We start from the raw sequence: 22,377 nt of genomic DNA on the forward strand, positions 1-22,377 counted from the left end.
GGTTGTGCGGGAGCCCCAGGGCACTGCTCAGGACTGCCCAGGGGGAAGCCTGGGTCTCTAGCATCAAAGTGCATGCCACTCCCTTCCACGTCTGCACCGAGAACTCGCAATCCCCAGCACCAATACCGTTCTGGCTTGGTGCCCAGGGCAGCCTTGATGTTCCTCCAGTGGGCTTTTGCCTCCACACCCTCTGACTGCCGGAGAAACATGGTCACGGTCAAGGGGAAGAAAGGAAAACCTCTCAGCTGCAGGCGCCTCCGAGGGCCGTTCTGTTTTTCCATTTGTCTTAAAAGAACTCTGTGTGACCCACGGGCCAATGTCCATGTGAATGTTTTATACGTATCAACTCACAATAACCACATATGAACTCAGCTGCTTTTTGAGGAAGGTGTTGTAACTATTCCCACTTCACAAATGGGAAAATTTGGGCACAGAGGAGTTAAGTAACTTGCCCCAGGTCACACAGCTCCTGAAAAGCAGAGCTGGGATTTGAAAAGAACATGCATTTATCAGGCTGAGGCTCCTGAGGCTGGTCTTGGAGGTGCTCCTTCCCTGCACCGCCCCAGGCCTGGCTAGAAGGCCCCTTCCAGCCACCTGCATCCCTGCCCCTTCTCTACCCGCCCAACAAACAGGACGTTCCCTCGGTCCCGGTTCTGGACTGGCCTGGTAGCAGCACCTGGCCTGGGGCCTGGCGCGAGGGGCTAGTGCCCAGGAAGCAGAGCCGGGTGCCTCCCCACCAGCCCCGGCACCCCTCAGCGCTGCAGGTTAGCCCCCCTGGAGCCCCTCTCCCCATCCCTCCATCCCTCCCTCCCTCCCTCCCCGCTGCCCTGGGGCAGTGGCCGGGCTGCCTCGAGCTTCCGGCACCCGACTGGGCACCTTCCCTTCCCCACGCCTAAAAGCCCCTTGCACTTGGGGCCTGCCCCCCCTCCAACCCCGGGGGCAGCATGGGCTCTTCGTGGGGGGCCTCTGGAGGTAGAGGGCAACCCAGGCGTCGGCCAATCAATGCAGCGTAGCCCCTCCCCCCTCCCAATCAGAGGGAGTCCCGGGATTCGCGGGGTGGGGGTGGGGGGCTGGACCCGGGAAGGCTGGGAGGGGGAGGTGTTACCAACCCGCCGATCCTCCTCACCTGCGGATTTTGCACCTGCTGGCCCTCGCCAAACGGGTTCTCTGCTGCCAACTGCCGCCAACCCGAGGGGCAGCAGGGCCACCGACATCGTGTCTCCTTCCAGACCCGCGGGCCTGAGCCGGTGCCCCTCCCCCAAGTGTACCCGGCTACATTTGCTCAAGCTGCGGCTTTGGATGGCAATGGTTTTCCGGTTCCGGGAATAAGAAGCGTCCTGAGACCTCCATATGATTTGATTTATGACCACACCCTGCTCTCCTAGCCAAATCTTACCTTTCCTCTGGGCCCCCATCTCCCGGCCCCTTCATGGCGCCCCAAGTTCAGACGGCCGGTGCCCTCACTGGACACGTGAACGGAGTCCCGACCTGGCTCCCTGGCGTGCCCTCCCCACCTAAAAGGGAGGGTGGCCCCGCTTGGCCTGTTTAAATCCTGCACCCTAATTTCCTAGCCTGCCCGGAAGGGGTGAAGCCCCGAGCTCTAGGGCTGCATTCCCAGCCCCTCCCGCCGGGTTTCACCTGCAGGCCCGCCCCTCCCTGCGCGTCCTCCTTGGCGGCTCGTGGGGCCCGGCCCCTGCTTCCTCTCCCGTTTCCACAGGGATGCTAACTCCCATGGAGCAGAGGTTCCGTTTTCAGAGTTCATCCTTCGCGCTCACAGAGCACCTGGCCTGCAGTAGGTGCGCCTATATCTTTGTTGAGTGGATGGCAGGCTGCTGGAGGAGGCTGGGGTCAGGGGAGCCCTCCTGCTCAGCTCACCTCACACCCTGCCGTCTCCTGCACCCCCATCCCCAGAGGCCGGCCTCTGCCTCCCCATCAGCCTGGGTAGCGGACTTAGAGAGGGAGGGGAGGGTACTGCGAGGACACACTGTCCTTGCCAGCTCCCCGGACACCAGAGGCGGGGCGTCTGGGATTCCAGGCCCTTCCAGGGGCAGCCTCTGCAAGAAGAGCACCCTACTCCCTCTTGGCCCCACCTACCTCACCTCACTGGCTCTACCTGGCCTGCGGGGGACGGGGTGGGACAGTGACTCAGCCTGGCAGCGCAGAGGAGGCCGAGGGAACTGGGCCGGGTGGGGGAAGGGCGCAAACGGGGCTTTTAACCCACCCTCCGCGGCTTCGCGCACTTTCCCAGAGAGAAAACAGGAGAGCCAAGCCCCACAGCCTTGGAGGAGCAGACGTGAACCGGTTTCCACGCAGTGGGCCCCTAAGAGCCTTTAATACCCACATATGCTGTGGTGTGTGGCACACGATCCCCCAAAAGGATAAGGGGGCAAAGCTGGGGGCGGGCCTCCCGGACCCGGCGCCCGATCGGAGAGCGGAGCCCGCCTCCTTCCCTCCTTCCTTCTCTTCCTCCGCTCGTTCCTACACGGGGTTCTTACTTCCCCTAAGACTTGGAGGTGCTGCCTCCCGTTCGAGGGAAGCGGGGAGGAGGGAGGACGGCGGGCACTGTGCCCAGCCCAGCCCCGGGCAGGGAAGCGCGGGTTCCTGGGACCGGGTGCGAGGCAGGCGCCGCCGGGGCCCGGGCGCTTGGGGGCGCGGACGGTCTGCGCGACACCGGGGGACAGCACTTGGCCTCCCGCGGCCCCCGCAGCCGGGCAAGCCTCCCGCAGAGCCCTCGGCCGTCCTCCTCCCTGGTACCACGCACCACCACCCCACGCCCCCCAGCTCCCCGGGACACCCGTAGCGCCCAGGTCCCGGCCCAGCGTCCGTGGCTGGGGAGGACTAACGTGTGGAGCTTGCGGCAGAGCTTCCGGGCCGCTGGCCCCGCCCAGTGGGAGGGACTGGGCAGGGGGTGGGGTCAGAGGCGGGGCCCGGGCGGGGGCAGGGAAAGCACTCGGCCCGGCGACTCGCTTCGCGCTCAGAGCCTCGGAGGTGCGCGGGCGCGCGGTTACAGCTGGGTTCCGGCGCTCCGAGGGCTCCCGCGGCCCGAGGTCTCCCGAGGCCCGAGGGCTCCCGCGGCCCGAGGTCTCTCGCGCTCCGAGGTCTCCCGCGACCCGAGGTCCCGCCCCCACCATGAGGCTGAGAAGGTTAGTGTGGGACGCCGGGGAAGAAGGGGGCGGAGGGCGCCGCGGGAGCAGGGAGCAGGATCCCGAGGCGGTCGGATAGAACCCCCACTCACCTGGTGGCCCAGGCGGAATCCGTGGGGGGGTCGGCCCCTGGGAGCCAGGCGGCATCCGGAGCCCCTACCTGCAGGCGGGTGGCATCCGCCCAGGGGCGGGGCGGGTCGTGGGGGACCGACGGCAGCGCGTGGGAGGCGGATCCCCGCGAAGGAAGGAGAGCAGCCGCGCACACTGGACTAGGGGAACAGCGCCGCCGGGCCCCCCGCGCCCCAGGCCAACACCACCCCCCCCCCCGCCCCCGGGCCCGCAGCCCCCAACGGATTGCCCAGAGGCAGGCCTTGACCTCGCAGTGCCAGGATCACTCTCCAGGGCCAGCTGGTGCGCACCGTCTTGTGCCATGTCTGCCCCCCACACACCTAGGATCCCCCTCGCTCATCAGCGGAGCCTCCAGGGAGGACGAGCTCAGGCCAGCCCATCACTCCTGGTCCTTGCTAGTGGGAAGGTCTAGATGACTGCTTTCTCCCAGGTTTTTGCCAGAATACCCCCTTCAGGTCACATCATGGGGTCGACAGGCTGTGTCCCCTTGATAAGCCGGTGTGGCGGCGACACCTGGGTCCTGCCACCCAGTCTCCCTAGTTATAAATGTAGGTCCTTGAATGTCACAGCCACCCATACCCCAGAGCCTGGGGGGTTGGTCTGGGAGCCAGGTGGGACAGCAAGGGCCCAGGAGGGCCCAAGAAGAGGGCCCAGGGAGCACCGAGGGAGAAGGCAAATCTGTCTCCCTCCCCAGAACCCAGAGCATGTGTTCACGCCCCCAGGGAGCCCCCAGATAACCCCACGAGGCCCTGGCAGGCATATGCCCCCTAAGCCCTCAGCACAGAAAGGGGGCACCATGGGAGACCGATGGGGGGGTCACCAAGGGGTTTTCACAGCCTTGTGTTCTAGAAGGTAGCTCTGGCCCCAGGGAAGGGAGCTGGACATAAGGGTATGGAAGTCATCCCCAAGGGCAGGAATGGTGGCCCCAGCAGGGACAGTGACAGAAGACAGGCCTGCCTGCAGGCTGTGACATCTGTAGGGTGTGGGGGAGCCCCTGATGGCCCAGGGTCTGGCTTGGCAGGACATGCCTGAATGTGCTCTCGAGGGACGGGCCTCCATGTCCACCCAGACGACAGCTCTTGGGGCCGGGGCAGGGGTTCCCCACAGGTCCGGAGTTCACTCAGCAGACACAGGATCCTGGGAGGCCTGCAGGAGGGGGTGGCTGGGCTGAGGCAAACAGAATGTGGAGTCTCCCAGGTCGAAGGTCTGCTTCAAGGAGTCTGGGAAGTCCCCAGAGGGATTTGCTGGCCCCTGGCGGCCAAGCTGCCCGCCAGCTCTGGAAGAGCCACCCGATTCGGTTTCTGGTTTCAGAATGATTGTGTTCCTTCCGAGGGCTGCCCAGCAGCTCAGCTGCCACTGCCCTTGCACACGTTAGATCTCTCTGTCTCCCAAAGCTTTTTTTTATTAAGGTTTATTGATTTACTTATTTCAGAGAGAGAGAGAGCGAGCACGAGTGGGAGGGGCAGAGGGAGAGCGAGAATCCTTGAGCAGACTCTCCCACTGAGCGGGGAGCCAGACCCGGGACTTGATCCCGCGACCCTGAAATCATGACCTGAGCCGAAACGAAGAGTCGGGTGCTTAACCGACTGTGGCACCCAGGTGCCCCTCTGTCTCCCAAAACTCAAACGTAGCTCTGACTACAAACACCTTCAAAGTGTATTTTTCTGATTTCATACAATTTCTTGGACTCCGTGTGCAGCAAAGGCCAGGCCAGTGCTGGGTTGGAGGCTGTGACCTTGGGGGCGGCTCCCACCACCCCTCCTGATCACACTGTCGGCTTCGGGGAGCTGGCTGGTGGCTCAGGACTGGCAGCGTTGCTGGGCTGGCCCTGACCCCCCTTGAGGAGTCCCCCCACCTCGGGAACCGCCCGCCGGGCTGAGGCTGTGGATGTGGTCGCATTTCTCCGTGGGCACAACCACTCCCACCCGCGAGGAGCAGTCTGCCCGGTTTGGAAGGAGCAGGAACTCACCTGCCTTTCTGGTTGTTTCTTTCCAGTCCCGGGATGTTCCTGCTGCTGCTTGGCGCCCTGCAAGCCAGTAAGTCCGGGGGGCTCCTGGGGGGCACCTCTTACTCCAGCCCCAGGGCTGACCACTGAGGCTGCGGATGCGGGCATCAGCAGGGTCCTCACCACGGCCCTTCTTGCTTCTCTGGGGGCCCCTGAGAGAAAGCTGGGTCCCGGGGCTCAGGTAGCGAGCAGCTGAAGGCCACAAAGGGGAGTGCTTGTGCAGACCCCACAGTTCTTATTTGAGTTCGTGTTTCGCAGAGGTAGAAGGCAGCTCGTCCCACGTGTTTCAGTCCCTCTGCTTTCCCGATGAGCTGGGGCCCCCTGTATCTCCTGACCCCTTCGCCCCAGTCCACCCCGGGGAACCTGCAAAGCCACCACCTTGCAGAAGAACAAGGAACGGGGATTCGGCACTGCCGCTGAGGCCGAGGGCTCGCCGAGCCTTCCAGCCCCGAGGGTGGTGGACTGGGGACACCGTCGCTTTCCCTGCAGGCGTTCCTGTGGTTGCAGACGGTAAATCCGCTCTGGGTACAGCGCGTCAGCCTTCCTCAGGTAGTGTGAGAGGCATTAGAATGCTGTTGCTGAGAAACGGGTTTCTTGTAAATATCTGAATTTAAAAAAAACCAAAAAACTTTTATTTTGAATTAATTGTAAATACCCAAGAAGTAGCCAAAATAGTGCAGCGCGGTCCTGGGTGCCCACCTGTCCCCCCACTTCTCCCACTGTTAGCCTCTCGTGTAAGGGTAGCAGTCCATGTCGGACAATACAGTGCCTGCCAAAAACGTCTGAATTTTAAACATGCTACCGCATTCCTGCACCTATCTGATTAATACGTTACATTTCTGCTGAAATGAGTCAGAGGTGGTGTTTGAGTCTTGAGACCAAAAAGCTTCCTTCCCCCGCCAACCCCCAGTAGAGTAACTTTGCAGGCAAGGAATCAACTGCAGAGAATCAATTTTGTACTTTTCGAATCACAGCAGATATCCAAGAGCAAGAAGTCAGAGCGCTGGTGGGCAGCGACGTCGAGCTCAGCTGCATTTTCCCCGAAGGACACACTTTCGATTTAGATGACCTTTATGTGTATTGGCAAATCAGCATCTTGGGCCACCCGACCACCGTGACGTACTACCTCTCTGGGAACAGCTCGGCCGGCCTTGAGGACAACCGCTACAGGGACAGGGCCTGGCTCGCACCCGAGAGCATGAAGCACGGCGACTTCTCCCTGCATCTCTACAACATCACCCCCCAAGACGAACAGAAGTTCAGCTGCCTGGTGTTTAGGAAATCCTTGCAGTTAAAAAAGATTTTGGACGTGGTGGTGACACTGCACGTGGCAGGTAAGACCACCGAAGCTGGCGGGAGCCATCCCACCCCAGCCTTACAGCCCAGAGCACATATGAGCAAGGCAGTCCCGGGCTCATTCACCTGCTTCTTCCGTTAAGAACCTCCTAATCTCTCCTGGTGGGTTTCTCTCTAACTGGGGGTGGGGCTGAGCTGGCTGAAAACTCATCCAACTGGTAGGAAGTTTTCTGTAGCCTGAGTTGATCTGGTCTCACGGAAGAACTCCTAATCTTGCTGTCTTTTCCTTAGATTCTCCAACTCAACTCCAGCTAGGTATTCTGAATGAAATTAGGAGAGAGTGCTATAAAGCACTAAGTGAGATCAGAATTTAGGAGACAATTCAAGTCGACCAAGGACCTCAGCTCAGCAGAGACGGGCTGTGTCATCTGGAGTGGGGCCACTCATGGGCAGAACAGGGTGTGGGGGGCTGCCCAGACCACAGTCCGCCGGGGTCAAGGGCACGATGGGCTGCCTCCCCTCTAACCTGGCCTTGATGCCCTGTGCCCCTCCAGTTCTGACCTTCAGCACCTGCCTCCCTCACCACCCATCCCCTTCTCCTGCAGCAAACTACAGCATGCCCATGGTCAGCATCCCAAGCGGCCCTCTCGAGGACGAGGAGCTCACATTCACGTGCACGTCTACGAATGGCTATCCAAAGCCAAATGTGTACTGGATCAACAAGACGGACAACAGCGTGCTGACCGAGGGCCTGCAGAACAGCACGGTCTTCTTGAACGCACGGGGCCTATATGATGTGGTCAGCGTCCTGCGGATCAGGCGGACCCCCAGTGTGAATGTCGGCTGCTGCATAGAGAATGTCCTTCTGCACCAAAACCTGACTGGCATCGGCCAGGCAGGTAAGGTCCTCCGGGGTCTGCGAGAGGAGGCCAGCCCAAGACTGTGGGCCTGCAGTGACTCGGAGGACAGGCCCCTGCAAGGTGCCTTGGCGGTGGTTTCTGAAAGCTGGTTGGAAGGGGGAGGCAGTGACAGGCAGCCCTTGAAGGGTAGGAAGAGGGCTGGGCGCTCAGTGCACATTCCTTGACTTAATGTTCATTCTCAGGCTCAGCTTTGCTGACCCATTTTACAGATGAGGGACTGAGGATGGAAGGTTGTGTAGAACCAGGCAGCAATGGCATCAGGATTAAAGGCACGGCTGCACAGTCTTTGAGCTTGTGCCCCTTCAGAAGGCCAGAGCCCCGACCCGGGGTTCCAGCTGCCGGAACCGGGCCTGCTGCTGGCTCGGGGCTTCCCCGCAGGAGGGGTGCAGGCAGGTGGCTCCTTCATAGAGGCCGCGGGCTCTTCAGTCTGCGTGCCCCTGTCACGACGTTGAGATGACAGGTTCCCAGCGGGTGGAGGTGGGGTCCGTGACAGTGGTGATGCCCTCAGGACACCCCCCCAGTAACCTGCAGGGCCCCGTGCAAACTGGAGAGAAATGCGGGGCTCCTCGTTCAGGAGTTATAAGAATGCAAGATGGCAGCAGCAGAGCGTGACACCACGCACAAGGCTTCCGAGTGTGGGCCTGCAGGCCTGCGTGGGTCACACTCCATGAAGCTGGCCGTGACCCCCAGGAACTTCGGCAGGGCCGCTATCTTCCTTCCTGAAATCAGCGCACAGCCTTGTGACTCAGTGGTCACGGTCTCTGAGCCCAGACGGACCAGGACAAGGGCTGCACCTGACAGCCCGCCTCTGACCACGGCCTCTGAGCCGCGCTCTGCCCGGCAGAGCAGTCCGGGCGGCGGGTGGAGGGGAACCGGAAGGTTCTCCTAGGCAGTGGTGTCGGTTGTGGTGCTGTGGGACAACTGGGGGGCGTGTTCAAGCCCCTCACGCCCAGACCCAGTGGATTAGCACCTCTCAGCCTCTCTCAGGATGATTCCAATGCACGCTCAACACCGAGCCACTGAATGGTTTCTCCAGGTTTGGAGAAACCCGGGGCGTTTGTAACAAGCTTCCCAGGGGTGCCGTGGCTGGTCTGCCCGTGAGAACCATGTTCCAAGGGGCTAAGCCATGGGATGTTGAGACAGGAGGGATTAGCCCCCCTCGTGCAAGGGGCTGCGGCCACGGCGGGGAACAGTAATCGCAGAGTTTCCGCACGGCCCAGCCGTTCCACTCCCAGGCGCTGGCCCGGCAGAACGGAAAATGAGACATCCTGGTACATGAGCGTTCACAGCAGCAGTATTCACACGAACCAAATCATGAGCGGATTGACCCATCCATCCACACGGTGCAATGTTACTCGGCCACGAAAAGGAACGCAACACTGCCACGTGGAGGGGCCTTGAGGACGTCACGGGCAGTGAGAGACGCCAGGCGGCAAAGGCCCTCACTCTCCAGCTGCACGTACATGAAACGCCCGGGACGGGCAAATCCAGAGCCAGACGGTCGCCGCTTGGGGGCCGGGGGAGGGGAGGCAGGCGCGGCAGATGGGGTCCGGTGGCCCTTTGGAGTGAAGGAAAGGCTCTGGAACCAGATCACGACGGTGGCCATGCCACGCTGTGGACGGACGTCACTGCAAAATGGCAACATTGACGTCATGTGAATTTCATCTCGGTTTTTGGTTTTTTAAAGCCAGCAATAAAGCTGACAAAAATAAATCGCATTAGCCAGGAGGAATGCGTGCTTGCCGCCACGCCCGGCCCGGTGCGGGCGCTGCAGAGGCCGGGCTCCGGGCCGCCCGGGCAGGGGTGCCGCCGGGAAGACGGGGAGGCTCCCCTGAGGGAGAGAGCCCCTTCCCCTCCCCCCACCGGCCTCGGGTTCAAATAGCCCAAAACAGTGCCCGGGAAATGCTGTGGCCTCAGTGCCTCCCTGAAGCCCCTCTTGCTCTGTCAGAAGGCCCTTCCCTTCCTCTGCACCCGTTAAGTCTTGCGTTCCTTTCCTCTCTCTTGTAGAAACGCCCAGGGCAACCGAACCCAGCAACACGGGGAGCCACACCGGCGTCCACAGGAAGGGCCACGGGACGGTGCTGAGTGCCCTGGCCGTGCTGGGCATGGTCGTGGTGGTGGCCGCGGCCGCCGGCAGCATGTGCAGAAGCAGGTGCCCCCACGGGATCCACGCCAGGTATCAGATCAGGTGCCGGTGGTAGGGGCTAAGCATTTCTGGGGTTGGCGTGAGCCCGATGCCTTTTTCAAGATGTGGGCTCTGCGCAAGGCCGTCTCCCAGCTTGGGGTGGGGGTGGCAGCTTCTGAATTTAGAGGTCAGGATGGAGTAGATTTCTATGGAAGCCGAGCTGCCTTCAGTCCTGAATTCCGGCCAAACTCAAGGACAGATGGAGAAAGTCTGGGTGTTGACTCTCTAAAACAAAGCAGCAGAACGCACAGAAAAGCCCAGAACACGAACAGGGTCACACCCCAAGGGTCAACCAGGAAGGGCCTTGGGGGTTAAGGGACGTCTCGCCAGGTCAGCCTGATGGTAGAGGCCGGCGGGCATACCCTGAGATAAAGGGGACAAAGCTGGGGACCTTCCAGATCTTTCCGGAGGGTGGGGCCCGGACCGCTGCTGGATTAACAGGTTGGCTCCTAGCTGGAGCCCTTCCCTAAGGGAAGTTCCCATGTGCCCCCCGGGAGCCTCCAGCGTGTGGCCCATTTTGCCATCCCAGAAAGACTCCCCACAGCCTGCAGCCCCATGCCCATCCGGCCAGGCCCTGGGGAGGCGCCCAGAGCCTCTTACAGTGCCCTGAACTTAGCTCTGACAAAGCATCTTCCGGGAAAGCCGGGTGGCCTGAGGGGCCCTCCCCTGTGGGCTCACCCCTGCCCGGCACCCAGAGCCACTGGAGGTTTAGAGTGGCCCCTCCCCCACCCTGTGCTGCCCACCCTGAGCATTTCTGGTTCCTTCCCACAGGTGCCAGGCTGCAAGGCCAGAGCAGGCATTCTCTGGTGAGTCGGCCGCGAGGGAAGGGGCCGGTGGAGAGCACGTGCAGGCTACGGCAGTGGGCGGCTGGGTGGTGGCCCTCTCGGGTCCGCCTTTGGCACGAGCTATACTTGATGGCCAGGGGAATGGATGTTTCCATTTTCAGAGACACGGTGAACCCCTCGGGAAGGCGCTTCCCGCTTGCCCCCTTGGCATGTAATCAATCCTTGCTGACGCTGGGTTACGGAATTTTCCAGACACGCAAGCAGACCCCCAGGCACATCCCCCGAACTTCACCCTTTTCCCCTAGGCCCACCCTCCCCACTCCACCCCCACGGGGGGGCTCAAGTGAGTCCAGACACTGTGTCCTTTGTCAGAGAACAGCTACCCGTGGCAAGCACCCCCACTGTCCCGGGAGCCAAGGTGGATGTGATTCCTACCCAATGTGGGAACCATATCCACACACACAGCCTGCATTTCCCACATGCAGGGGCCTCGGGCTGCAAGGGGCAACGGGCCGGCGTGCACTTGACCCCTGAGGCAAGTGAGCATCCCGCTCTGAGCCCCGCCAGCCCATCCGGGCGCTGTGGCCGCCCACGGGAGGTTGGGCCCGGGCTCTGCACGAAATGCAGCACCCCCCACGAGGGGCCCACCTGTTGATCCCGGGGAGCCTGGTCCTGGCGGCTGGCCTGCGGCCCAGGATGTGCTCCTGAGGCCAGACAAGCCCGTTTCAGACAACTTGAGAACAGCAACCTGCTAAACCGTTAGGGCCTGACTGTTCTTAGGGCCAAACGAAGTGCACCGTTTGTGGGTTTTCAGTTCTCAGCCCTTTGTTTTCACCATTCTGAGCCCCGAGAAAAGCCAGCCGTCTGCCTCCCCCATGGAGGGAAGCAGGTGCCGTGTTCCACGACACCACCTTCTTTCTCTTTCTTAGACTACGTTTGACGAGAACTCACCGCCCGGGAGGTGGACAGGGCTTCTGTGAGATGCCACCAGGAGGGACGGCGGACTGCAGCTTGAGAATTGACTCGGGCAAGGCCTGGTGGCCAAGGGGGACCATCTGCCCCCATCGGCGCCATTAACAAGGGGGCTTCGTGGACACGGGGCCTCTCCGGCCTGAAGGGACACGCAGGACTGTGCCTGACCCCAAGGAGAATGTTCCAGGGGCTGCCCCAATCCTGGAATGAGGACCTTTCGAAAGAGTCAGCAGCTCCAGAACACACATGCCCATGTGGGCAGGCTCCCCAGCTCTGGGGCTTCGTGATGGCTCCCTCCCCCACCGCCCCCCTGCAGCCCATGGGGCCCTTCTCAATATCCAAAACCTGCGGGGGGTTTGGAGAGATGGAGGTTTTCTGAGACCAGAGGAGGTCGTCTCATTTAGGAAGAAGAGAGAGGGTGCGGGCTTTTCCGCGACTACCCTGCTGGGTGAAGGTCACTCAAGGGTGTCTGTGGGACACGTAGGTGCAGGACTCCCACCCCACCTGCACCCCAAGATGTAGGACCTGTGTGTCTGCACGTGTGTGTGTCCAGGATGCAGGAAGTGGTCAACACTGCAAAATCCCTGAATGACTCCTGGGAGTTTGTGTTTCTCCGGAATCTTCACTGGGAAGAAAGCCTGACCTTGTTTGTTTTGGTCAAAAGCTGGATTTCCCTCCTAAAAAGACAGTGGAATTTTTCGAGAAGACAGTTCTGCTGCTGGGGCCACCATGGCAGGAGCCGCGGCCTCCAGGGAAACCCAGAAACTCGCTCAAGCAGGAATGGGAGCTCGAGTCTCCGGTGGACACGGGCTTCGCCAGGTGGCCATCGAGGGCCTTCAAAGTGGCGCCATGACCCGCATGGAGGAGGCCTTCTCCCGGCAGAGCGGCAGCCGGTCAGAATGTGGCGCTAATTCCACCCATCCTCTGCACCTGTCACCCCTGGCCCCCCCCAGAACCCCCCCAGAACTGTTTACCAGGCTCCTCGGAGCCCCCCGGGCCCAGCAACGGGCAGCAGAGGTATGCGGCCCACAGCTCTGAAGGTTTCCATGTTGTGGCCCCAAATGAATCTAGCCACTTGTGTTTCCAGAAGGTTCTGTGAAGGAGGCTGCCAGGTCACGCGGGTGTGCGCACCCGTGGGAAACGCAGCCTGTCGTCCCGCCTGTGATCACTCAGCCCTGGTGGGCGGGCGTCAGAAGCCTGCAGGCCCCAGACCCGGACGGGACAAACACGGGGACCAGGCCCAGGGGCGGAGCTGTTATAAGAAATTGTTCGTTGTCTATTTTTGTGCCCAGAACTCCTCACACGGCTGTGACATGAGTGTGGGGAGACTCATGAGCATCAGACCACGTGAAGCATTAGAAGGGACGTGTCGCTACAGAGGGACGGGGTCACGGACATCCGGAGCAAAAAGCACAAGTGACCACCGGGTGTGGAAGGGCGTGCGGAGCCCTCCTGCAGCTCCCCTGCGGCAGACCCTGCTCGCCGGGCGCCCACCCAGGCAGGACCCCGGGGTCTCGTTCCGGCTCCTTTGGGTCTGGGGAGATGTACAGTGACCCTTCGCCCCTCAGCCTGGACGTCACCATCCGCTCCTCATGCTGTGCTTTGGGCAGGCCGGAGGCCAATGTTCTCGTGTCTGCTTCTGGAAACCCGATTTACAAGAATACAAGATGGAAGCGGCGTCTGTGTCTAGTGGCCTCGGTCAGCGCGGCAGGCGCCTGCAAGGCTTGTCTTTCCTGCTCGCCCAGGGCCCCGCCCCATCGGTGTTCGCCCCGGGGCTTGTGTCCCCTAGGGGACGCTGGGCAAGGTCTGGTGGCATTTTTCGATTGTCACACGTGGAGTTGCCACTGGCCTTTAATGGGTAGAGGCACCCAGGACGACCTGCTACAGAGAAGTACCCCCCGCCCCCGGGGGTCGGTGTCCGAGAGCGAGAATCCCTGCCCTGCGCAGTCACCTGCTCCTGGGAGGTAGGGCGAGTGGGGCTTCCTGTCCCCTGCTGCACGGGGGCTCCCGGCCCACGGCTGTCTGTGGCTCAGGACAGGGGATTCATGGTTCACGGGTCCATGCCAGGGAACGTCCCCCCTCAGGCTCCTTCCCGCTTGGCCCGGTTCCATCCAGAGTCTCGAACCATCTCACTGTGCTCAGTGCGTGGCCGGTGGGCACCCAGCCTTACTGTGGGGCAGAGGCCCCACCCAGACGCCCTTGGGAATCCTGTCCCCGGGGGGCCCCTGGCTCCCGCCACAGCCACCTACCCTGCACGTAGTAGGTGCGGTAAGACCGCTGGGGAGGAGGAGGCCGGGCGAGCACACGGGGCGGCTCATCAGGAGGGCAGGGGACGGGAGGCTCAGCTGCCTGTGTGGCCTGAGCCGACGCTTCTCCCTCCTGTAGGGTGGGGGTGCTGCAAGGAGCTGCTGCCCACTGGCCCTGCCGCTCAGATGGTCAGTGTGTTCGGCCCCCCTCCTGGGGAGGGCAGCTGCGGCTTTCGAATGGCCATTCAGGCCGGGGCCGGAGCCGGCAGGCGGGCTCTGGGCGGCGCGGAAGGTCCCCCAGCCCCACATCCCGTCCCTGCCCCCCAACCCCCAGTTCCCAGCTTTCCAGAAACAAGGCAGCCACGCTGAGTGAATCCGAGATCATTCTGTCCTTAGAGACAGGCTGCTCTCTGCCACCCCAGCAGCACAGGAACCCCTGCCCAGCTGCTCCCGAGGCTTCTCCAGCCCTGACGCAGGTGCCCCGGCCCCCCGCCTTCACCCCGGCATCCTCATTGCCACCCTCCCAGGGCCCGTGGGGCGTTAATGTCAAGAATCCAGGGGCCAGGAGTGGAGGCCTGGGGAGGGGGCTCCTCCTGCCACAGTCCCTGGTTGGGAGGTTCTGGGAAGGACCCTTGGGCCCCTCGCAGCACAAACAGGGAAGCTGGAATGCCCAGGTGCTGTGCGGGATCCTGGCCAGCCAGCTCCGGGTAGGACGGGGTCGGCCACTGGGAGCAGGGGCTCCTACGGACCTTGATCTGGGCCTTCGGGGAGTGACGACGGGTGTCTAAGCCAAGAACCGTCCAGGATCCTTGCTCCCTCCCACTGTCCATGCTCCCCCGCCAACCTCCCTCCCCCACCGTCCTCCCTCCCTCACCGTCCTCCCTCCCTCACCGTCCTCCCACCCTCACCGTCCTCCCTCCCTCACCGTCCTCCCACCCTCACCGTCCTCCCTCCCCCACCGTCCTCCCTCCCCCACCGTCCTCCCTCCCTCACCGTCCTCCCACCCTCACCGTCCTCCCTCCCCCACCGTCCTCCCTCCCCCACCGTCCTCCCACCCCCACCGTCCTCCCTCCCTCACCGTCCTCCCACCCTCACCGTCCTCCCTCCCCCACCGTCCTCCCTCCCCCACCGTCCTCCCACCCTCACCGTCCTCCCTCCCCCACCGTCCTCCCTCCCCCACCGTCCTCCCTCCCTCACCGTCCTCCCACCCTCACCGTCCTCCCTCCCCCACCGTCCTCCCTCCCCCACCGTCCTCCCACCCCCACCGTCCTCCCTCCCTCACCGTCCTCCCACCCTCACCGTCCTCCCTCCCCCACCGTCCTCCCTCCCCCACCGTCCTCCCACCCTCACCGTCCTCCCTCCCCCACCGTCCTCCCTCCCCCACCGTCCTCCCTCCCTCACCGTCCTCCCTCCCTCACTGTCCTCCCTCCCCCAGCCCCCTCTCACTGGGTCTGGGCCTGAGCACAGGGCTCCACCGTTCCCCTGGGAGAGTGTGATTCATCTCTCTGAGTCCCTGCACGGTGCCAGGTGCCAGGGCTGCTGTGAGCAGGCCACCAGGAAGGGGGAAGGCACCTGTCACATCCGCGGTGGCTCCCAGGCTGTGAGGGGGAGTTGTCACCCGACTGCCCTGGGGATCTGCACTCTGAGGGCCCAGAGGGCACAGTGTCTCAGGGAGTGCCAATGTCACGTGTGGTTCAAAATGTCACCCTGAACGGACCATGGGGGGGACAAAGGGACAGCGAAGATGCCTGCTTCAGATCCAGGCTGAGTCCCCCCTCATCACGTTCTCCTTGAGTCCAGAGAGTGACCAAGAGGTAACAGGAGCGAACACCAGAATTTGGCAAAATACAGCCCGAGAGAAGAGCTGGGCCTGGGCCCCCGGGAGCCCCGGGTGGTGAGGGCCAGGTGAAGGCTGTGAGCTCCGGGAGGGTCCTGGTGGCTTAGAGATGTCTTCTTTCCCGTTCTGGAGGCCAGAGTCCAAGAACAAGGTATCGGCAGGCCGGGTCCTGCAAGGGCTCACAGGGAGGACCCTTCCGTGCCTCCTCCAGCGGCCAGGGGCTCGAGGCCATCCTGCGTAAGCCGCACCCCTTCTCTGCTTCTCCCTGTGTCTGTCTCCCCCTCGTCCAGAGCACACCAGCCGCTGGATTTAGGGCCCACCCTGACCCAGGTCGACCTCATCTTAACTAAGATTTAGGGGGTAGAGGGACACCGTTCAACCCTCTCCAGTACCAAGAGGAGGAGGGGAAGAGGGAGAAGGCAGGGAGGGGCTGGGGAGAGGGTGAGGAGAGGGAGGAAGGGGCCGGCGTGGGGCCCAGACACACGTGCGGGGCACGCCAGTGGCACAGAGCCCCCCCACCTGGGCCTTGGCCCCCGTGATGGCCTGCATGGACACAGCCCATATTCACGCCATCCAAGGAGTGCCTCCCACGGGCCAAGCCCTGCAGGTGAGTCCTGGCCCCGACCCTGCGCCGGCCAGGGTCCTGCCCTGCCAGCCCACGAGTCCCACTGCACCGGCCCTGGCCCTGGAACCGCAGCCCCCTTCCCAAGGGCCCACTCTCAGCCAGTCTCCACCAGTGGCGAAGTGGGTCCGGCTGCAGTCTGCATCAGAGCCTGTGGGAGGGGCTGACTGGGGAAGGGGCAGCCCAGGCACCCCAGGCCCCTGCCTTCCCCTGGGCCTGCCTGAGGGCCTGTCCCCACTCAAGGACGAGCTCATAGATCTCGGCCTCCCTGCAGTGAAACCGAGTCTTCATTCTCCAGGAGGCTGGATGCGGGCTGGGCTGAGGCTGGAGGAAGTCGTGGGTGCAGGACAAGGCTGGTCTGGGAGTCCTTAGAAAGAGAAGTGGCCAACCCCAGAGGTGTGACGGGGAAGATACGGCTCGTGGCCAAGGCTGCCGGAGAGGGGCCTGGGGAGCGACAGTTGTCAGGCTCAGGCATCGCCAGGCTCCGGAGGACGGAAATCTAGCAAATCCTGTTTCACCGCAGAGGTCAGACTGTCCTCCGTGGCCCCATCCCTGCAAGGCCCGGGCCCACTGACAAAGAGCAGCGATCCACGGAGCCCAAAGGAGGTTGGTGGCCAACTTCGGCCCAGGTAGAAAAGTCACTGATTCGATTCCACTACAGACTCCCAAGTCAAGAAGGGTCAGAGCCGCACTGCAGTTTTCAAGGGGCAGAAGAGCTACTTAAAAGAAATCACTTCCTAAACATCAAGGGTGGGGAATAAACTGTAGAGCCTTGAATGGAACGGATTTCTCTGTCTTAGCGGCCGGCAACGGCCAGCGAGGCCCAGCGGTTGGCACAGAGCCACGGCCCCGTCACTCGTCTCCGGGAACCGGCCTGACCACAAACCATGCCTTGAAGGCCTGGTGTGTCCAGACTTGGAAGCTACAGCTGCTCGTCCCCTAAGACTGTGCCTCCCGTGGACTCCGCAGCTGCCTCCTCCCTTGGCATGTGTTGGGCGCACCGGGCGGAGGTGCTGCCTGGGAGCCTGGCCCCCCGAGCTCGCCGCCGACTTGGGGCGCTGCCCTCGGCCATGGACAGGCTAGGGCTGTTTGCACAAAGGGGGTCAGCATCTCAGGCTTTCGGCCAAGTTTCCCATTTACCCCGTGTGTGCAGTCAAGATCCTGGGCCTGTCCTGGTGTTTTAACTGATTGGGTTCTCTGTTCATCTTCCAACAAAACCTCCAACTTGAAAAAGAAAATCACTTCCTGAGAGTCTAAGCAGACCTGTTTGGGAAGGAAGAGAGCTCATGTCACCATCTAACTTTGGCTTGTCCCCTCTGGGGCCAGGTGGGAATGAGATGGTGGAGGGGCCAGGCTGGCTGGGCCCCGTGCCGGGGACCAGACACCGACAACGAGAGACCTGCACTGTGAGCTTCGAAAGAGAGGAACTCCCACCCACTTGGGACCATTGCTTATAAAATATTACTTAATGGTGGAACAAACTCAGGAAGCATCTTCCCTCTATAATAAAATAAAGCATCAAGCAAAGGCTAGTAGTAACATACAATAATAAAGGGCACCTTGAGGGCCCGGGTCTGGGAAAGGCTACTTGCAGACCGGAGACCCACAATCAGAGGGGAACTCATGATCAGAGGGGTTCTGCAGTCAGGGGGGACCCACAGTCAGAGGGGGACCCATGTCAGGGGAACCCATGGTCAGAGGGGGACCCACGGTCAGGGGGGGACCCACAGTCAGAGGGGGACCCACAGTCAGAGGGAGACCCATATCAGGGGAACCCATGGTCAGAGGGGGACCCACGGTCAGGGAGGACCCACAGTCAGAGGGGGACCCACAGTCAGAGAGGGAACCATGGTCAAGGGGGACTCACAGAGGACCCATGGTCAGAGGGGAACCCATGGTCAGAGGGGGACCCACGGTCAGGTGGACCCACAGTCAGAGGGGGACCCACATTCCGGAGGGACTCGCAGTCAGAGGGGGACCGACATGAGGGGGGACCCAGTCAGAAGGGGAATCCCTGGTCAGGGGGTACCCACGGTCAGAGAGGACTCACATTCTGGGGGGACCCATGGTCAGGGTAGATCCATGCTCGGGGGGGGACCCACAGTCAGGGTGACAAAAGTAAGAGGGGACCTATGGGCAGAGAACCTCACAGTCAGGGGCACCTGAAGTCAGGGGGACCCATGGTCAGAGGGACCCACGATCAGAGGGAGACCCACAATCAGGGGGAGACCTATGTTCAGGGGGAGACCCAAGGTCCCAGGGGGACCTGGCCTGCCCGGAGGAAGGGATTGTCCTGGATTGTTTTCATCGTGAAGAATCACGGCCCAAGATCGGAATTAGTGAGGGGGTCCTCCACGGAGCTGGCGTCCTGGCCTGGAGCCCTTCCTGGGGGTGGCGGGGCCGGTGTGAGTGCCAACCTCTGGGCTTCTAAGCCGGGGTGCTGGGCTTCGGGGAGCGCCGCCCCGAGCAGCCGGGCACAACGCGGGCCTTGAACCAGTGGGCATGTTCCGAGTGGGCCGGAAGCGCCCTTGATGAAGGTCGCCGAACAGCCACAGGGAAAAATCGCAATAAAACCCAACCCGGGTAGAGGAGAGAGCAACAGACTTTTAGTTAAAATTACCTCTCTGAACTTCCTGTCTGCTTTTTGGGCCTGAAAGAGGAAGCATCACTTCACGGCCTAAGAAGCCAATTCGGAAAGGGCCCCCTTGAACATGTAGGATTTCCCAGAGCCAGCCCTGGCATCCCTTCCAAAACAGGGTTCCCGTGGAGCAGGAGGGCAGCGGGGCAGCCACAGCTGGGAGCCAGAGCCGAGGATGGGGTGCCAGCCAGTCCCATCCACGCTGCCGAGCGCTCTACCCAGCGACTCAGCCCCTCCGTGCAGAGGGCAGGCGGTGAGGGGCCTCTGTTCCAGCGGCCTCTAGACCGCGCTTCCGGAGCTTCCCAGAGAGGCTGCAGGGGTCCCAACAGAAGGTGAGGGCAATAATGCCCGGTGAGGGGACCCACCTTCCTCCCGGACCCCCTGCAGAAGTGCGCCTGGGGCAGCCCAGGGTGCCAAAGGGGCCTGTCCAGGGCCACCCCCAGGGTCAGTCCCCCCCCAGACTGCAGGGTCTCCCTGAGCCCAGGGGACATCAGCGGGTGAGATTCCTGGCATCACTCGGAGACATGAGCCCCACAGCGGGTAGACCAGAGAGCCCTGTGCGGAGGCGAAGCCGCTATGTAGGGCAAAGTTTTGACCAGAAACTGCAGGCGACCAAAGGATATGATTAGATAAATACACAAACGAACTTTTAAATTGTTTGCATCAAATTCCACCATGCCTGCAATATTTTTCTGAAAAAACAAAAGATCCCCAAACAGCTGGATTCACTCCTCTAGACCGTCACGCCCACCCCCGATCTTACTCCATGCAAGAGACTGGGCTCGTTCGTTTGGACAAGAACATCTAAGAGATTGTGCCCAAACTCAGGGGCCTCAGGACCACTCCGTTGGGTTCACTAGGTGCTGCTGGTGGAGGGGCAGACGGAGGGAGAGAGAGGAGAGGCGTCGCGCCCAGCTCCCTCCAGAGAGGTCAGGCTGTGCCTTCCCTGTCCCAGACCCTGCTCCGGGTGGGACCGCTCTGCAGGTGCCTACCCACGGGGCTGAGCGGTCACGCTCTGTGGCTCGCGGGCCTGTGTCACTGGTGGGTGCTGACGTCCCCGGACTTGAAAACAAGCCTCTTGCCTTTCGCCCCATGCGTCTTCCCATACAGCCGCACCATGAATGGTGAGCATTTGCATGGCACATTGTTAGAAGTCACAGCTCAGCGGATCTTCATAATAACACTGTGGTGCAGGCAGGACAAGCAAAAATGCCCCTTCCCAGCAGCAAGGACGCTGAGCGAAATCGCCCACCCGGCACACTGCTAACAGCAGAATCTTCCAATTCCATATTATGGCCTCTTTCCACTGTGCTGGAGTCCCCGCTGCACCAGCTGAGCTCCTGGATGTACCCCCCACCCCAGGGGGTCCACTGTTGGTACACACCCCCTGGGGTCACATGAGGACTTCTGAGAGCTTTTAACCGAGTCCCATACCATACCAGGCCAATTATGTCCCAGGGTCTGGAGCGGGCCCCAGGCATCCGGTTTTTAAAGCTCCCCAAGTGAATGTTCCAGGAGCCAACCCAGCCTGGCTCTGGGGATTGGGGCGCTCATGACAGCTACAGCCAAAGGAAGTCCCACCTCCTGATTTTACTGAACGAAGACCAGGCCCCAGGAGGCTGGGACCCAAGGCAGTCCCTGAGTGTGGCCCAATTCCAGCAAGGCACCCCAGGCGACAGCCTAAGGCAGCGCTCACCCACAGGGGCCTGCACACACTTGGACCCGCCAGCACGGCCCCCTGCCGCGTGGTGCCCGTTCTGTTCCTGCAGACCCCAGGCCGTGGGGACAGTGGTTAGGTGTTCAGAAACCTTGCATCCAGTTGGGAAGGGGCTGGTAGCATGCAGCCTTCTGCGGCAGAAACCAGCTTGCGTGGCAGGGCCGGGGTAGGGCTGGACTCCATCTTGGAAAGCCTCTTTGCCACCACACGGTGCTCCCTGGTCTCTGAGCCCAGAACCCTCCCCAAATTATTCATCTCGATCTTTGTGTTTCCTGTCCAAATGTCCTAGCTGGTGAAATGCTGTTTATCTAAAGAACCCTTGGCACAAATCAGCCCAGGGCATTTTCTCTAAATAAGACGCTCTGCATGGGCCCCATAGTTTATTTGCAAAACCCAGGAATGAATCGTGTCTTTTTTTTTTTTTTAATGTTGGATGGCTGCTTTCCACAGGACCACTCCCCAACCCGACGGACTGTTGGTCATCTGCAGCAGTAGTCTCTTAAGCCTCACCCCAGGGAAACCCCCAGAGATTGCATTGTTTGCTCAAGAAATAGTCCTCAGCTCCAGGACACATCACTTTCGTGGCTTGATTTACAGTAGCTCCTTTTGATAAGGGGAATTTCCATCAGTTGGTTAAAAATGTTTTTAACGGTCTCTATTTTTAACACTTTCAGCTGAGGCCCCTTTGTCTCTGTAAGTCCAAGATCCAAGTACTTTTTCTTCTCAGGAAACTGTCTTGTTATATCAGTCTTGGGGCAGCACATGTGGTGGCTTTCTGGTCATGCATCCAGCCAGCCCTCCACCCACCCAGCATCCATCCATCCGCCCATCCATCCGCCCATCCATCCACCCACCCATCCATCTGCCCATCCATCCACCCACCCATCCATCCATCCACCTACCCATCTATCCATCCCTCCATCCATCCAGCATCCATCCATCCATCCGCCCATCCATCCACCCACCCATCCATCTGCCCATCCATCCACCCATCCATCCATCCACCTACCCATCTATCCATCCCTCCATCCATCCAGCATCCATCCATCCATCCGCCCATCCATCCACCCACCCATCCATCTGCCCATCCATCCACCCATCCATCCATCCACCTACCCATCTATCCATCCCTCCATCCATCCAGCATCCATCCATCCATCCGCCCATCCATCCACCCACCCATCCATCTGCCCATCCATCCACCCATCCATCCATCCACCTACCCATCTATCCATCCCTCCATCCATCCAGCATCCATCCATCCATCCCTCCATCCATCCAGCATCCATCCATTCATCCCTCCATCCATCCAGCATCCATCCATCCCCACCCATCCACCCATCCATCCATCCACCCACCCACCCACCCCACCATTCACCCATCCATCCACCCATCCATCCATTCATCAACCCAGCATCCACCCATCCATCAACCCATCATTCATCCACTCCTCCATCCATCCATCCATCCACCCATCTATCCCTCCACTCAACCAGCATCCATCCATCCACCCATCCATCCATCCACCCACCCCACCATTCATCCATCCATCCACCCATCCATCCATTCATCAACCCAGCATCCACCCATCCATCCACCCATCATTCATCCACCCATCCATCCATCCATCCATCCACCCATCCATCCACCCACCCACCCCACCATTCATCCATCCATCCACCCATCCATCCATTCATCAACCCAACATCCGCCCATCCATCCACCCATCCATCCATCCACCCACCCACCCCACCATCCATCCATCCATCCACCCATCCATCCCTCCACCCAACCAGTATCCATCCATCCACCCACCCACCCACCCAGCATCCATTCATCCATCCATTCAGCATTTACTACCTTGTCATTCACCCTGCCCCCC

The 22,377-nt window shown here is 61.3% G+C and overlaps 1 protein-coding gene across 5 annotated transcripts; it reads left to right on the forward strand.

The window, feature by feature from the left end:
- Window positions 1-2,941: 2,941 nt before the first annotated feature.
- Window positions 2,942-13,112, forward strand: ICOSLG (inducible T cell costimulator ligand). Of its 5 annotated transcripts, XM_064578084.1 has the most exons (8): window positions 2,943-3,143; window positions 5,268-5,308; window positions 5,767-5,826; window positions 6,252-6,611; window positions 7,179-7,553; window positions 9,501-9,669; window positions 10,450-10,484; window positions 11,393-11,536. In XM_064578084.1, exons 1-8 carry the CDS (start codon window positions 3,130-3,132, stop codon window positions 11,401-11,403), a joined length of 1,065 nt encoding a protein of 354 aa, XP_064434154.1. In that variant the 5' UTR covers window positions 2,943-3,129; the 3' UTR covers window positions 11,404-11,536. The 5 variants fall into 5 exon arrangements, with proteins under 5 accessions (XP_064434149.1, XP_064434154.1, XP_064434151.1 ...); XM_064578079.1 differs by lacking the exon at window positions 10,450-10,484 and having other exon boundaries at window positions 2,942-3,143; window positions 11,393-13,112; XM_064578082.1 differs by lacking the exon at window positions 10,450-10,484 and having other exon boundaries at window positions 2,945-3,143; window positions 7,179-7,472; window positions 11,393-13,112.
- The last annotated feature ends 9,265 nt before the right edge of the window (window positions 13,113-22,377 follow it).

The sequence above is a fragment of the Mirounga angustirostris genome, unplaced genomic scaffold (assembly GCF_029215605.1).
Source record: "Mirounga angustirostris isolate CCGP_5_RB_7025 unplaced genomic scaffold, mMirAng1.0.hap1 SCAF_1, whole genome shotgun sequence".
Lineage (NCBI taxonomy): Eukaryota > Metazoa > Chordata > Mammalia > Carnivora > Phocidae > Mirounga > Mirounga angustirostris.

Excerpts from the sequence above, each read along its gene's own strand:
- ICOSLG (XM_064578079.1), top strand. Across the intron at positions 5,309-5,766 it reads GCTTGGCGCCCTGCAAGCCA|GCGTTCCTGTGGTTGCAGAC; the intron begins GTAAGTCCGGGG and ends CTTTCCCTGCAG. Across the intron at positions 6,612-7,178 it reads GGTGACACTGCACGTGGCAG|CAAACTACAGCATGCCCATG; the intron begins GTAAGACCACCG and ends CTTCTCCTGCAG.